Source organism: Clytia hemisphaerica, unplaced genomic scaffold (assembly GCF_902728285.1).
Source record: "Clytia hemisphaerica strain Z4C2 unplaced genomic scaffold, Clytia hemisphaerica genome assembly, whole genome shotgun sequence".
Classification (NCBI taxonomy): Eukaryota; Metazoa; Cnidaria; class Hydrozoa; order Leptothecata; family Clytiidae; genus Clytia; species Clytia hemisphaerica.
Window position 1 is genome coordinate 39,545 of NW_027103849.1, and position 15,456 is coordinate 55,000.

Here is a 15,456-nt window from a genome sequence, read left to right on the forward strand (position 1 = left end):
TAGGTCGGACCATATGAGTGGACCCCGGAACTCTGTTAGACAAAAAATAAATGTCATCTTGACGGCGGTTGAAAGTATTTCAAATATAAATGAATGTGTGATCAAAAGCATTTATTTTGAATACATTATTTCTTCAACATCTAGATGCATATGACTTCCGAGAAAAAATAATCCAAAAACAGAAAATAATCCACTCCAAGTCTTGAAAATATTTCTCAGCAAGATTTCAGTCGGTCGGATATCAACGAGATAAACAAGGTTTGAGAAAATGAGAGTGATGCCAATCAGTGTAAGACAGAGAGCACTAAGTTGTTTCTCATAAAATCCTTGGATGCGTAACGCTGCATAACAAATCTGCCGATGGCTTCAATGATGATGCCCAACCAATTCAACAAGCCCCATACGATGTGATTCGCCCGTTGTCCGCCATGCCAGTACGCCACGAAGACAAAACAAAAGAAAGAAGATAACAATTGCATTGGTAGTCCCCTTCTTGATCCGCCCATCGGGAAATAAATGTTCTTTTGCAAAATTTTGTACAAGCCTTGATCGAAAGTCCGCCACATGTTAGTAAAGGTCAACATCATGTGAGCACATTTTGGTGTACCGGGTGGAACATGGCCGTCAAGTTTAGTAAAAAGACCGCCGAACCGATAGAAAATCACATAGATCACGCAAAAAATTTGAACGTGATAGGAAGCCAACAGCATGGAATCAAAGCCGCTTAAATCATGGAGAAAACCGGGATATTTTTTTGTGATGGTTGTTGAAGTATATTTGAAGATAACTTGATCCATGAAAAAGGTGTACACTACACAAGTAAAAGCGTCTTTCAAAACTTCGATTTTGTTGATACTTGCTCTGTGTTTGTCTCCATACGTGAAATCCTTCATCGTGAAAACGGGGCCGTGGAAAAACAAAGGCACGTAAAAGATGTAATCCAAAAAGTCCAACAGTTTCTGCAGTATGTCTTCGTCATCAACTTTAACATCTTTTGTTTCACCAGATTTTGAAATTTCATTATTCTTATAGGCTTGAGGTGAGGTCTTGTACACAACATCGCAACCAAAATCCAAGCATTTCAGGTACGCTATAAATAAACAGAGTCGACAAACGGTTTCATATTGTCTTTCTACGCCAAAAAAATCGAAGGGGACATTCATCATCCTTCTGCTTTGTGTAGCGTGAATGGAGAAGAGAATAGCCAACCAAACCACAACCTTGCTTCTACTTGCCGCCACCAGAACAAAGAACACACCCATATACGCCACCATCAGCACCATTGCATTCACAGAAAGTATACTAGACAACATGACCAAACCCATCGCAAGCCGACAAGGTTTGTGGTAACGGCCTGGCAAGTTATTTCGCACAGAGTAACAGCTCGCTAAATAGACCACATTCATAGCAGTCAAACTGACAACAGATTTTCTCCAAGCATTGTATTCATAGTCCCCATCAGCTGATGAAGGTGATGCAGTCTTTCCGTATGTTTGTCTCAGAGTGTATGCAACGTAAAACGAATACAAACTAAAAATGCATGTCAAGCTCCAGATTATTGTTTTCTCAATTTTGGACATGATCTGGAAAACGGACTGCATATCTCTACTTTTCTTTTCGTGATGCACTAACAAAGCTTTATGTCCAAAGTTATTAAGAGATATGATTTTTTCACTTATCAATATCTGTTAAAATTTCTCTAATTTAACCGATTATAATTGCAGTATTTAACTACGTATTAAAAAGATAAGGTAACTGTTTAAAGTTTCGAAAGATTTTCTGTTTTTTTCCTGTCTTGATTATAGAGTGGGGGCCTTCCGAGGGTACGAAATACCGGAATACCGGTAATTTTTTCATGAAATACCGACGTACCGGTCAAAAAATTCTCAAATACCGGCCAAAATGTCCCAACGAGTACCGGAATACCGGAAATTTGGCCTTTCAATACCGGAATACCAGTCATTTTTTCGTCCAATACCGGAATACCGGTCAATACCGGATTCTCGGAAGCCCCCCCCCTATAGATACCTTTTGCACGTTTCATTTTATTAGAACATCAAAGTTTTGATTGATGCTCGGATTCTTTTCTTTGTTCTTAACTTTGTTCCACATTTTCTTAAATTTCCTACTCCTCCCATCCTCAAATAGATGCCTTGGTCTAAGCTTTTATTAGGAAAATTCCCATGCTCAAACTGTGTGTCCTTCATAGTTTTTGGAAAAAAATCCACCAAATCTCAGGCTCGATGTTTTTATAAAGTTCATTCTAATAAAACAGAAATACATGTGTACAATTTTCAAACCAATTAAATATGTTGTTTCACTAATTTACTATAAATAGCAGGCACATACCTCAAACAATTGCACTCGCTTAATTGGATCGGTTCCATTGGTTCATCATTAAAATATTTTTTTCATCTACAAAAGTTTCAATTTCCCTCTAAAGGAAACACCCCTGTCTCGCTCTGAGTACCCAGTGGGTACCAAAACCTCAAATCTGTCAAACTGACTGGGTTTGGTGAAATCGTAGGGGTCGTGGTAATGATTCTCTAAAGGGAACCTACGGTAGTTTTGTTTTGAGATCTACATTATTGTCTCATTGTTACTGAAAAATAAACATGAAAGGTGATAAAAACTTAAAAATACCCTTCTAATATTTCAGCTATATTGAAAATATGAAAAGTATGGATAAGAATATCATCAATTTTTTTCAATTAAATTCAATTTGAAAATCCCTAGTGTTTTATGCTAACGAATAAACCAGAATAAATTTAAAACCTTAAACATCTGCCGGTAACGGCTTTTGTAACCAAAAGTGACAATTATTTGAAAAAATCAAAAATCCAATACCCGCCGGAAATTGTACCAAATGGGGTTAAAGTTGGTAAAAATGTTCTTTCTTTACATATAGAACTAGAAGGAAAAGTTCTGCGGACACATATCACCAGACACACAAACTATGTTAAAACTAGAAATAACTGACGCTTAAAAGTGCCCCTTATTTTAGATTAATACTTATCAGATTTGCGAAACGAAAAATAACTTTATAGAAACATTAATGATTTTTCAAGGTAAAGAAAAGCAATGCATCCATAGCATAAAACTATATGTTTTATTTTATTTCGTCCTTTAGATAACATTCAAAGGAATCAAGTAACAACAAAGTCAAGCAAGAAATTTTATACTCTTTTTACCTTTGAGAATATCAAATTTGTGCATTATGGATAATTCAACTCCCAAATTATCGAATGTAATTAAAGCTGTAATTACCATATGATTAAAAAAAGTCTTCTTTTTTTTATTGGACTTTATTGCATTATGTCAAAGAATAAAAAGATAACAAGAAAAAGAGATGTGTGTACACGTGCTTAAAACGTGAAAGTTATATAATCATCATCAAAGTCCAAAGTTCAAGATCGGAAGAAAACATGAACTTTTTTCTGGCGAGCAACTCCGCTACGTGAAGCAACAAAAGCCCCTGCGGGGCAATTATCTTTTAACAAAATGTGAACGTAACAATTCGACGTACATGATTTTAAAAGGGTACATAATGATATGGAACAGTTTTCAGAGATTCGTGACCAGAGATCTTTAACTTCCCAAATAAACAACTTTGAACATTACGCAAACATCTATTGACATCGGTGATTCGTGACCAAGTATCTAGACTTCCCTAATAACAACCGAGAATGACGCAAGCAACTACTATCATCCAGTCCAATTTACGCAAATTGAGGCTTAATTTCATCACACGTTCAGCATGGCTTATAGACCCAAGAAGTCCACCGAAACACGGAAACGTCACCAAGCCATTAATTATTCACTACCTAAATTTCATTCACCAAGTACCAACTCCAAAAGGAACACAATCAGAGCATGCTGGACACATCAAATATTAAACACTCCAAAACACCTTAAAGGAAGTCTAAGTCAAAGTCTATAAAAGCGAATCGCCGAGAATGAAGATCATCTTCGTGCTACTACAGACCTTCGTACTACCGCTATACTTCGACATTGGTGAACTCTGGTCAGCATCTCGTTGCAAGATACATCGTAAGATTATTTTATTAGTTCGTTTTACCAAGAAGATATCTTTTATTGTAACTCACGTATACAGACTACAATTCTTTAAGAACCCGAATAAGCGGATTCTTTAACCTGAGAGAATTAGCTTATTAACAATAACATATGTTTCACTTTTATTATTATAACTCAAGAAATCTACAAAGCCAAAGGAATTTAAAGAAGAATGAAAAAAAAAATGAAGCCCCATAATTAAATTTACAAAAATTTGATTTTCTCCAAGCAAGATTGGAAGCAATCACCTTCAACTTCTATAGCGAGACAGGCAACACACTTTTGATGACGTTTCCCACACACCAGCCTCTTGTAAGGTTGACCATAGAGAACTGTTTTGACGAAAACGCAACCACTGTCAACATCGCTGCATTGCTTGATGAACTTTTCCAATAAACATTTTGATTTCTTTGCGTCTATTTGAATATAAAGAAAGCACGGTGGTCAAAATAGGCTTTTTTATTACCACTTACTTAATGACTTAAATCCATTATCCTGTTCTTTATCATTCTTATAGCCTTAGAATAATTTTTTTTGCCCTAAATATTTTTCAAACTATTTTCCAAAAAAAATCAAAAAATTTTTTGAAAAAAAAGTTATCACGTGACCGAAAAATACGTCATCAAAATTTAAACAAAAATTTGAAGTTGGTATCATGCTTAAAGCAACATTTCCAAACGATAGATCTTGACGAGTAGTGCTTAAAAATGGGGTCACTTTTAATTTCAGCTTTTGTTTAACTCAAGAAATTTAGAATTAAAGGTATGACCTTATATGGTAAAAAAACGAATTGCAGAGTTTAAACTGTATGTTCGCGATATACTTAAAAGCTGAAAACTGACATGAAGGAAGTTATGGTTAAAAGGAAATTTTCTATCTTGAGACTTACTGAATTAGGGCCTTTAATTTTCCGCTAGGTCTGATTTTTTACCAAAGACGGGGGTAAAAATGAGGGTTTCCCGCTTTTGAAAATCGGGAAATCGGGAAATTTAAAAATTTTCAAGACAAAAATTTTTCTTTTATTATTTTGAATTTACTTACCAAGTTTGAAGGCATTTTGATGATTCTACAAGGCTCTGTAAACCTAAACATAATTCGCTGTGTGACGTCACAGGCTTAGTCTATGTGGGCAAAATACAGCTACTTTTTACCACCGTGAAGTTAAAAGATTTACAATTATTGGTATTTATAATTGCTTCCACTATTCTATTGTATCCATTTTTTGGCTTGCCAAATGGCTTAACGTGGCTTAACGACGCCAAAGACAGCTCAACGACGTAAAAATAATTCTTTGCCACGGCATGACGTCACAAATGGGGAAAACAGAACACTTACTAAAGATTAATTATGTGTAATCAGTAAACAAAATCCTTTAGTGAGTTAAACCATAGTGTTTGTTTTCCCCTCGCAATAATTGAATCTTATTGGTTGAAAAGTATATCACATGACTTTCCATGGCAAAGAATAGATAACCAACTACCTCTAGAAGGCCTTTTGCTCCCAGGAGAGCAACCATTGTCCTTAATATTGAAATCAACACTCTATTGAAAAGCCGTGCGTGTGGTATACTTTTAGCTCATCGACTTTTGCATTTTGACATCCACTGAATTGATAGAAAATTTACTGCAGGTGACAAAAATTCAAAATAAATCACAAAAGATTAAACAATTAAAGGTACCGATCGCTTTGAATACGGATTGGCCTGATACCACTTATGCTTGATTTAGATTTAAAAAACGCTCCTAAAAAGCTTTTGTCTGAAAAATATATGTGTGTTTTGAACTGTGATATCTCACAAATGAAAATTGCATGAAATTTGCCTCATACAAGACAAGATATGTTTATAGAACAGAAAAATATAATCCAAAAAATTCTTTATATGAGACTGCCTATAGGAAAATGCACTTTTTCTAACCAAATTTTGGAAATATTTACATCACGTGATCGATTTTATCCAATAGAAAATTTATTTAAACGCACTTTTGACGATGCAAAATGTCATTATAATTTTACAACCGTAACACGGATGTTTTCGTGCATCAAGGTAAGTTTGTTTTCTATCATTTGTATGTCGTTCGTTCATTTACAAAGAAGGAATATATAGATGATTTCGTTTGTTTATATCTTACTTATGGCTCTGTTTACAACTCTAAAAGCTAATTTCAATTCTCAAAGGCATTTACCATTCTTTCATCTTTTCATATTTGTTAATGACTTCTAAAACTCATAAAAAGTGTGTATCTTATGCCTTACAAATGGCAGGCATTTCTGGCAGGCAATTTGTCTTAACTGCCAAAATTATTTTTGATTTAATGACTTTTTATGTTTTGAATAAGCGAGGCATTCAATAACAATAAACGTCACGGGAAATGATCTATGGATAAATTAAAATCAATATATTCTGCATCAATGTTTTTTGGTAATCTTCTGCATCCATGGCAAATGAATTTGTTTAGGCCTTGAATCTTATAACACCTTTAGCTACCTTAATTTCAGTAAAACTTATTTCGATATTTTATTGGATAGAGTCTATATAGTCAACCAGTCAACTAAAGATTCACACATTGACGAAAGATTTTTTAAATTCAATGTAATATATGTCCGTAATTCGGGAAATTAAAGTAAGTTCACGTCAATGATGCATTCACGCATTCACACATCCTACAATGCACTATGTAGTCTGGAACCATACTAACTTTCACTTATTTTCTCAAAGCTCATTGTGAGCAAAGATTAGTAGGTAACATTGGCAGTTTGAATTCCGCACCAAAATGACAGTTGAGAAATTAAACCAATCAAATTGCACGAAAACTAAACCGGCGCATAAAAACAATAGAGATTTCAGCCAATCAGTGCATTTCTTCAAGATCTTGAAGAAAAATCAACCCAATATGACCCGTCTACTTATTCGAATCAGTTTCGGATTTGAAGTAGACAGTATCCCATCTAACCACTACGAGGTCTCTATACATACCTTGTTTTATTTCTTCATCATTTTTCATCGCGTTTCTTTGTTTGACTTGTCGACCAAGCCTTCCTTCAATTTGGTTATCAAGGTCATCACTGGTAGGTGCATCTTACAAAAGAAAAATCAAGAACATATACGTTTCTTTTATAAGAACAAAGTATATAAGAATGTAACTGTATGTATAATGTTGTAAACATGTTAGAACATTTGAAGCCTTTGGAGAATCAATGGTATAGAAATAGGAAAATATTTTCATTTTTGCTTATGTAAACTATATTTAATTAAATTTTTTTTTAATTCTGTTTTCAGATTCTGAAAAGCTAAAATGATGATCTATCACATATCCACCGGTCATAATTTAATGCTGAAGATGAGTAAAATAATGCCATTATTTTTCTAATTAATGAGGTCATAATTAATGATGTCATTAATTAGGGAAAATTTTAATGATGATTTTTAAAAGCCCTTAATAAAAGCCAATCACTGTACAAATTCTAAGTAAATATCATTACTCCTTCAAAAGTTATCTAGCATTTCAAATTTACACAATTTTAGTTGATTTTAGTGGTTTCAGAATAGGACCATAAAACCTTAAAGAGGGGGTCTATAATGTTAAAATTCTGGTTGCTTTTGTCTTCTATATTTTTACTAAAACTCAGAAAGTTTCGTAACGTTTCATTAATTTTTCGTTGAGTTATAAGGCAAAAACGAACGGCGTGGTGGAAAACACCCCCCCCCCCCTGGGGCAAATAGGGTTAAATTCAAAACGAGGCAGACTTGTGACGTAATTTACGAAAATGTCTATTGGTCTATCTCAACCTGTTTTGTTTGATCATTTTAGAATTAAAGTAAAAAATAATTTCACAGACTTACTTTGGACCAGTATAAAAGTAGCTAGAAATAAAAATACAACGAGTAACTCCATTTTCTACTTATTTAAATTATTTTATTTTTTTATTGCGTGAGAGCAATTTTCAAAAAGATCGCGAAACGAATGATATTTACCATTATTTACAAAAAATAAGCAAATAAGCTTTTTCAAAAAATAAACAAATAAGCTATTTTTGTTCATACCCGTATCCTTATAGTAGCACCTTGAACAATAGAAATAACAGCCACTAAAAATAGTTCTGTGAAATGTGAAAATTAAGTTCAGAGCAATAAAGTCACGCTTCTGAAATTATAAAGAAGAGCTGCAAAGATGCGGATAAATAATATTTCCTCAGCTAGTGACTTTAATAATCAGAAAACTCAAAAAAGCCTAAATGCAACAAGTAATAATTTAATGGATTTAATTTGGCGATTTTCAGTTTTTGACGGTAAAAATAACAATTTTATATTTTTTCTCGCATCAGCATGATGAGTGACATAATCAAAAAAGATTTTGTGTCACTTCTTACTATTTATAGTAAGGATATATAATGTGTACCAAATTTCATCCAAAAAGGACAACTAGATGAAAAGTTAAGGCTTGGTACAAAATAGCTCCCCCCTAGTCTTGAACCGGCCCTAAAAGCCTAGTACGAATATGGTTAAGGACAGTACACAGAAAAGGTCATAACACTATTCTCCATATGCTGCCAGTCTGGTCCAGTTTGCAATCCATCTTGCTTTAGGTTTACTCCACGTTCGCATTGAGCGCTTGTTTTTTTTCTAGAAGATTCGAGCATTGAGAAGTTCGTGCGGTACGCGCGGGCGGACAAGTAAGGTCAAAAATCTTCCGACACGCCGCCGCCGCAGACGATCTTAATACTAAGTCTAATAAGGCTAAGTTTTGATGGCGCAAAATGTCGAAAAAGTTGCATTTTAAATGAATTTTTCCAATTTTTGATAAATTTTCATAAAACTTTTTATGGCATGATGGGGCTCGTTATAATCAAGAAAAAGTACAGTTTTTCAGAGAACAGATAAAAAAAAAAGATTTCAAAAAAAGTGAAAAATATTGTATTATTGCAGTTTGAAAATACCCCGTGAAATCGTGTTTTCAGAAATTAAAAAAGTGTCTTTATTAGCACTGAGCGCGTGCAAAAAAGCAAACAAAGAGCGCGAAACCATAGATATGAGGGCGTTCAGACTACATGGCAAAGTTAAGTATGGCAAAGTTGATCGGGGAATAACTTTTTAATCATTCTTCTATTGTTTTGTTTTATGTCACTGCGAGAGTAAAGTAAGGGAATCCTCTTTGACATTACGTCTCGCTTTTGTTGTCATTCAGACAGGTAACTTTCGTCATTCTTATCGTTTTCCGTCACGTTATCTAATGCAGACTTTTTGTTTTGTTGTGTCAATTTTTCTCATATATTTACCAGCCGTGGCACAAAATAGAAGTCTCAATGAGGAAAGAATTCGGTAAAAATCTCACAAATTCTCTCTTTTCTTTTTAAGTTTTAATTCCAATCCACCATCATCATGAAGCTTCACATCGTGATCGCCCTCTTGGCTTTAATCGCCATCACCTCTGCTCGTTTTGCTCATCAAAACATTGAACAGCAATTCAAAGATGCAGTTCTCAACGATGATCCAGGAAAATACGATGAAGTGAGCAAGAGAGGAACATGCTATGGCCACTGTAACCTTGTGATGAGATTATGCTCAAGTGGATGCTCTTGCGACCTGAGATATTCCCTGTGTCTACCACATTAAAATAAATTTCTGACAACACTGACACTCCTCATGATAACAATTATTATTTTTAATATTGGCCAATATTTATCTTTGAGCTTGAATTTTTTTTAAAGAAAAAAATTACAATCCTCAGTAAACTCCTGCAACTAATTTCAAAGCCATGTAAAGATAAAACTACTGCAGTCTTCATTCAGCTTCAAGAAACTTTCTCCATTGTTAACCTTTTCCGTGCCGAAGCCTTTTTTGGGTATTATATATGTTAAAAATGAGCGAAAACAAAATTTAAACCCGGTGAAAAGAAATGCTCTAAAATAGCCTAACTTTAGGTCCCGGTGAAAAAATGACTCATCCAGGCAATTGAAACTGGGTGATCTCGATCTCTAGTAAAAAATTGAAATAAAAGCTGTTCGTCCGGTGAAATTTTACACAATCCAGGCCACCCCCGTTCAAAAAAGCACCGGTCTAAGCCGGTCAAAAGACTTGAAATATTAATCACAAAAGCTATATTTTTTATTCGCATTGAAAGAAACTTGTTTCTCCAGCGGATTAAGGCGGGGTCAAAATGCTTGCAACGTTACAAATCATTTTCAGAAGCTCATTTTGGGCTCAAACGAAGCGTATAACTAATTAAAATAAGATTCAGTCTAGGCAGATGTTTTTTCATTTTGAAATTTTGCGTAATTCGCAAAAATCCTCAATTTTGCGCTATTTTGATGACGTCATAAAAATTGAAACCCCAATAACTTTTGATACAATTATCAAAATAATTATAAATTTTGACCAAAGATGCATTTCATTGATGTTTTCAGAATTACATAAAAAAATTTATGAAATTTGATGACGTCATCAATTTTAAGGCACAAAATTAAAATCCTCAAAAAATGCTGACGTCATCAAGATTTTGAAAATTTTTGAAATCTTTTTGAAAATTTGCATTGAAATGCATCTTTGGTGAAAGTTTGAAATTATTTTGATGATTCTATCAAAAGTTATTTGAATTTCAATTTTTATGACGTCATCGAAAAAGCGCAAAATTGAGGATTTCTGCGAATTACGCAAAATTTCAAAATGAAAAAACATCTGCCTAGACTGAATCTTATTTTAATTAGTTATACGCTTCGTTTGAGCCCAAAAGGAGCTTCTGAAAATGATTTGTAACGTTGCAAGAATTTTGACCTCCACGAACCTGCCTTATTCCCGTGGAGTTTAATCACGGCTGGTTTTCAAAAAGGAGGCACCTATGGTCACTTAATCACGTGACCCTATTTCCCCTCATTATTTCTATCATTCTGTGATAGGGTGCCTCCCCCTCCAATAAAAATCCATTCCCTTCTTTCCGTAAAACTCCACTCCCCCCCCTTTTTACCCACAGACCGGACAACCTCGTCCCCAGGGTATTCGCTACGCTTTTCGACATTTTTGTATTGCGCGTCAAACAATACCCTGGAACTCGCTACTTTTTTATTACATAATCGATGATTAAATTGCTGGCTGTCATTGGTTATTAATGAAAAACGCAGACCCATTACATTGCGCTTCAATCGAACGTCAATTGACGTCATATTACGTAATAGTTCCCCAGGATTCTTGGGGAACTCACGCAGCCAGTTCCAGGGTCATATCTCGAGCCGTATAAAAAGACGTCAAAAGGCGCGTGATAATCCCTGGGAACGAGGTTGCAGACTGCAATCAAGGTCATAATATTTGAGAAAAAAGGGAAATTCCCCAGGAAGTTTTGAAACCACAATCGATTTGTAAGTGCTCTAAAGTAGGTTCGAAGGGTAGAGTTTTAACTCTGAGTTTTAACGCTAGACTTAAGACTTAGTACCTTAGGATCTGAGGATCCAAAAGTTCAAAAATAGTCCAATAAGGCTTAGAATATAGCCTGGAAGTCTGCCAACCCCTCCCAAATTGAAATATTCGATTAAATTAAAGAGATAGCCCAAAATCGACTTTCTCGCTGGAACTTTAAATCTTGAAAAACGTTAAAATAACCGGAATTCTCAATATATTTCGCCCATGATTGTGGACACAATAAATGGTTAAAAAACAATATTGAAAAATGCGGTGATCTGCTTTTGGAAGTATGCATTTATTTAAATAACTCGAGTTTTGATAGCCCCAATAAGATGAAAATTTGTCTTAGTATCACATTTAATATAAGTAATACAATAAAAATAAAAAATAAATTTTTTATCTTGTTCACTATTTTCATGGATTTATTATAGAGACTCTGGATAAACATCGAATGAAACGGTGGAGAGCGAAGTATTGTATTTCCATTGTTTCAGAAAACAATCGATGTACAGGCTTTGTCCGCAAAGGACAACTGTCATGGCGGCTCGAAGGACTCTGATTTTGAAAAATGATTAATACTCTTATTTCTTAAATGTTCTCTAACTTTATCTATTCGTACTTTTGCTGGCGAAAAGTTTGAAAATAAATGCTAGTATACCAAGCGGATACATTTATGAAATCTGGTGTGAGAAAAACATCACCAGACAAATAAAATCAAACAAAATGCTTATAATGACACACGAAATTTTCAATTGGGAAAATTTTTCTTATATTTCTCCGAGAAGAGCTGAGATTGACATATATTAGACGTGAGTCTCGCAGCTCCACTGTGGTATGAAAATCTTTTGGTGGCACGTGGTGGCACAGTGGATTTTTTGAGGTTGAAGTTTAAAAATTTCTGGTGTCAATATTCAATTTCTTATACATAGCATGTTTTTGCATCTTTCTCGCAATTTAAAACGTCATAACGACCTATAATTAGCAATTAACTAGAAGAGTTTGAATCTCAGAGGAGAACTTAAAGTCTCATTTGGGAATTGGATAAGTGTAATTTGATGATAAATGCAATTAAAATGCTATGAAGAATCACTTTAATGGTTGAAGGAGGGTGAACAATACTGTCATTACTGCGGACAAGGCTTGTACATGAGAAATTGGCAAAAATCAGCCAGTTGTTTTTCCAGTGTCTATAATAATTCCTTGCTATTTTTAAGCTACTTTCGTTTAAAAAGGTTCCCTCTATCCCGTCTCCATCCCGCTTTGGTTCCCTCAAAATCGGAATTAAGATAATTCAAGCTGTGGTAATGCTACAGAGTTCAATTTTTTTTTTACCATATTGAAAATACAAAAAGGATAATAATATATTATTTGCGGATTTTCAAATAATTTCGTAAAAAAATCAGATTGATTCGCATTCAATTTTTGAATCCGATAGCAGATCGCCGTGTTCCATAAAATTTCAGTGTCTGTGTGTTGCTTCTATTCCCGACAGAATTACGCAGGGTCAGATACAAGAGGTAGCCTATCTTATTCACGGAGAGTAACTAGTGTTGATATTTTATTTATTATGTCCACTTTGTTTTTGTTCTAGTTTTTACCTTTCACGCTCACGTTTATTTTATTTCAATATGGTAGACTGAGCTTTGTAAGATAGTGTTTATGAAACGTACAGTCACTCAAACAGAAATCTGACGCATTGAAGCAACCGAAAAATTCCTTGCAGATACAAACCCTTATGGCCGCGTCAAAACCTTCAATTCCATGCAGATTTATTCCCAACCGGAGATATCGAACGTTTCCGCAGTGACAACGGTGGAGAGTACATACCCAATGAATTCAAATCCTTGCATTCGAAGCACAACATAAAACACGAGTTAACAGCTCTCTATTCGCCACACCAAAATGGCACTGCCGAACGAAACTGGAGAACCCTTTTTGAAATGGCACTTTCCCTTCTTATCGAATCCAAGTTTCCAAAGTACTTGTGGCTCTTCTAACATGTCCATGTTCATTCCCCTATAATAGGGAAATATTTAATTAAAGTTATAAAGAGTATTTTTTGCGCTCCTCCGTTCTCAAAATGACAAAAACACTGTTGATATTTTGTGTAATCTCAACTGAGCACGGCAATTTGAGAAAGTCTACTCAGTTAATACAAGATGGTGTATTAAATCCATTATTCTCGTTTGAATAGAACGGTGTTCGTCTTCACAGGTCGTACTTTGTCTTTGAGGCTTACCTATTCAATTTACCTTTTAGAAAGGAAAAACTCATCGCATTTTTATATATTTTTTAATAACACAACGAGTGAAACCAGCGAGTCCGTTTTTGGACTTTTTTAATATTTTTAGAGCAATTTGACAGATTATATATGATATAAAATGCAAGTAATTTTCATATTGGGTGATATTATGAACTATCAATCAAATCATGGGATGGTCAAAAAAAAACGTCCATCAAATTGAAGTTTTGACGTAGCTTTTTCTACTAACACTAAAGAGCTCAAATTTTCTATAGTTAAACTTTATTCTATTTCAAAAGATCCCTGAAAATTTCAAGATTAGGACATGCGTTGCGTCAGACTTATGAGTTTTCTTTTTTAATGTGTCAAAATTCACTTGTTCAAAAACTGACGTCAATTTGTTTTCATTAAAAAAATTGAAAAAAGATTTATTACTCATGAATTCCTACTGCACATAAATACAATTTTTAACAAATGTTATGATATTTAAATTTACAGATCGAAGAACAGTTGTTTAATAAAGTTAAGTACAAAGTTTAGTTATAAAAAAGTTTGATACAACTACCACCGTTTTTCGTTCACATTTCTAACTCGTGGCTCGTGTTTCATGGCTTTTCGAATGTTGTTTTGACTGAACTGAACAGACTGTTTCTACAGCTACCATTTTCTGTATGTTTAATAATATCAATGCAAAGAAAAGAATTGGTTCATCATATATTCAATTATGAAAATGAAAAGTCGTCTTCACAATTACCAAAAAGTCAGGACTAGACTGTTCATCATAGGTGTATCATCTTTGTAAAGCTTCAATATATTCAAAAACCGAAAAAGGGTGTCGAATAGACAACAACAACAGGACGAAGTGATGACGCTGACACGAATTGCACTTTTTTGTCTTTTGACAATTTCTTTAGTCAAAAGTAAGTAGCGTTTTTTTTTCCTGCTACCACTTTCTTTACTAAATTAAGAGTTAGTTGTAAAGGGACGTCGCAATGAACGGGATTCTAAATTTATATATATAGACCTCTATGTTTACAAATCAGCCACTTTTTTTACTTTTGATATAGTGGCTGAGTATCAACGAGAATTCGAAATTAGAATCCTCGGCTAAAATTGATCTTCTTCGCTGGACTTTTTTACTATATTCCTCGGCTAAGAAAAATGTCGAAATTTTGTTTTAGTAAATACGAACAAGGAAATGTAAACCAGAATTTTGCGAAATTTGATTAGTTCTTTTTCTAAACTGCCGAAATTCAAAATGATTGGGATACCCCGTGATACCATACCATGCTTTTTCATCAGAATCATAAAAAAGAAGTAGCAGGGTTTCCTGTGGGTGCCACAAAAGCTCAATGGGTGAAAGTCAAATCTTTCAAATCCGCTGAGATTGCGGGTGAAATAGTAATGTTTTTCTAGTGGGCTCGTGAAAGTCTATTGTTCTTTCATCATATTTTCAGTGGTTTTTATTTCACCACTGGGCCCGCACTGGGCTGAGAGAGAATATGCGATTTTCTACTGGGGCTAAAAAATGGGCTTTTTATGAGCGATTTTTCAGTAGGTCAGTAGTGCGAATCTCAGTGCGTTACCACTCACCCACCACCCAAATTTTGATTTAAATAGATAATTTTGAATACAATTACTTTAATGTTTATTGCATTTTATTTTCAAGGCATCGAAAACAAAGAAGTTTCAAAATTTGACCCGATTATTAATGGTGAGTACTAACAAAAATAATAAAAAAGAACAGTCA

The 15,456-nt window shown here is 34.3% G+C and overlaps 1 protein-coding gene across 1 annotated transcript; it reads right to left on the bottom strand.

Moving 5' to 3' along the window:
* Nucleotides 1–284: 284 nt before the first annotated feature.
* Nucleotides 285–1,601, bottom strand: LOC136807570 (protein-cysteine N-palmitoyltransferase HHAT-like). The gene has a single exon (XM_067064154.1). It carries the CDS (start codon nt 1,599–1,601, stop codon nt 285–287), a length of 1,317 nt encoding a protein of 438 aa, XP_066920255.1.
* Nucleotides 1,602–15,456: the final 13,855 nt, after the last annotated feature.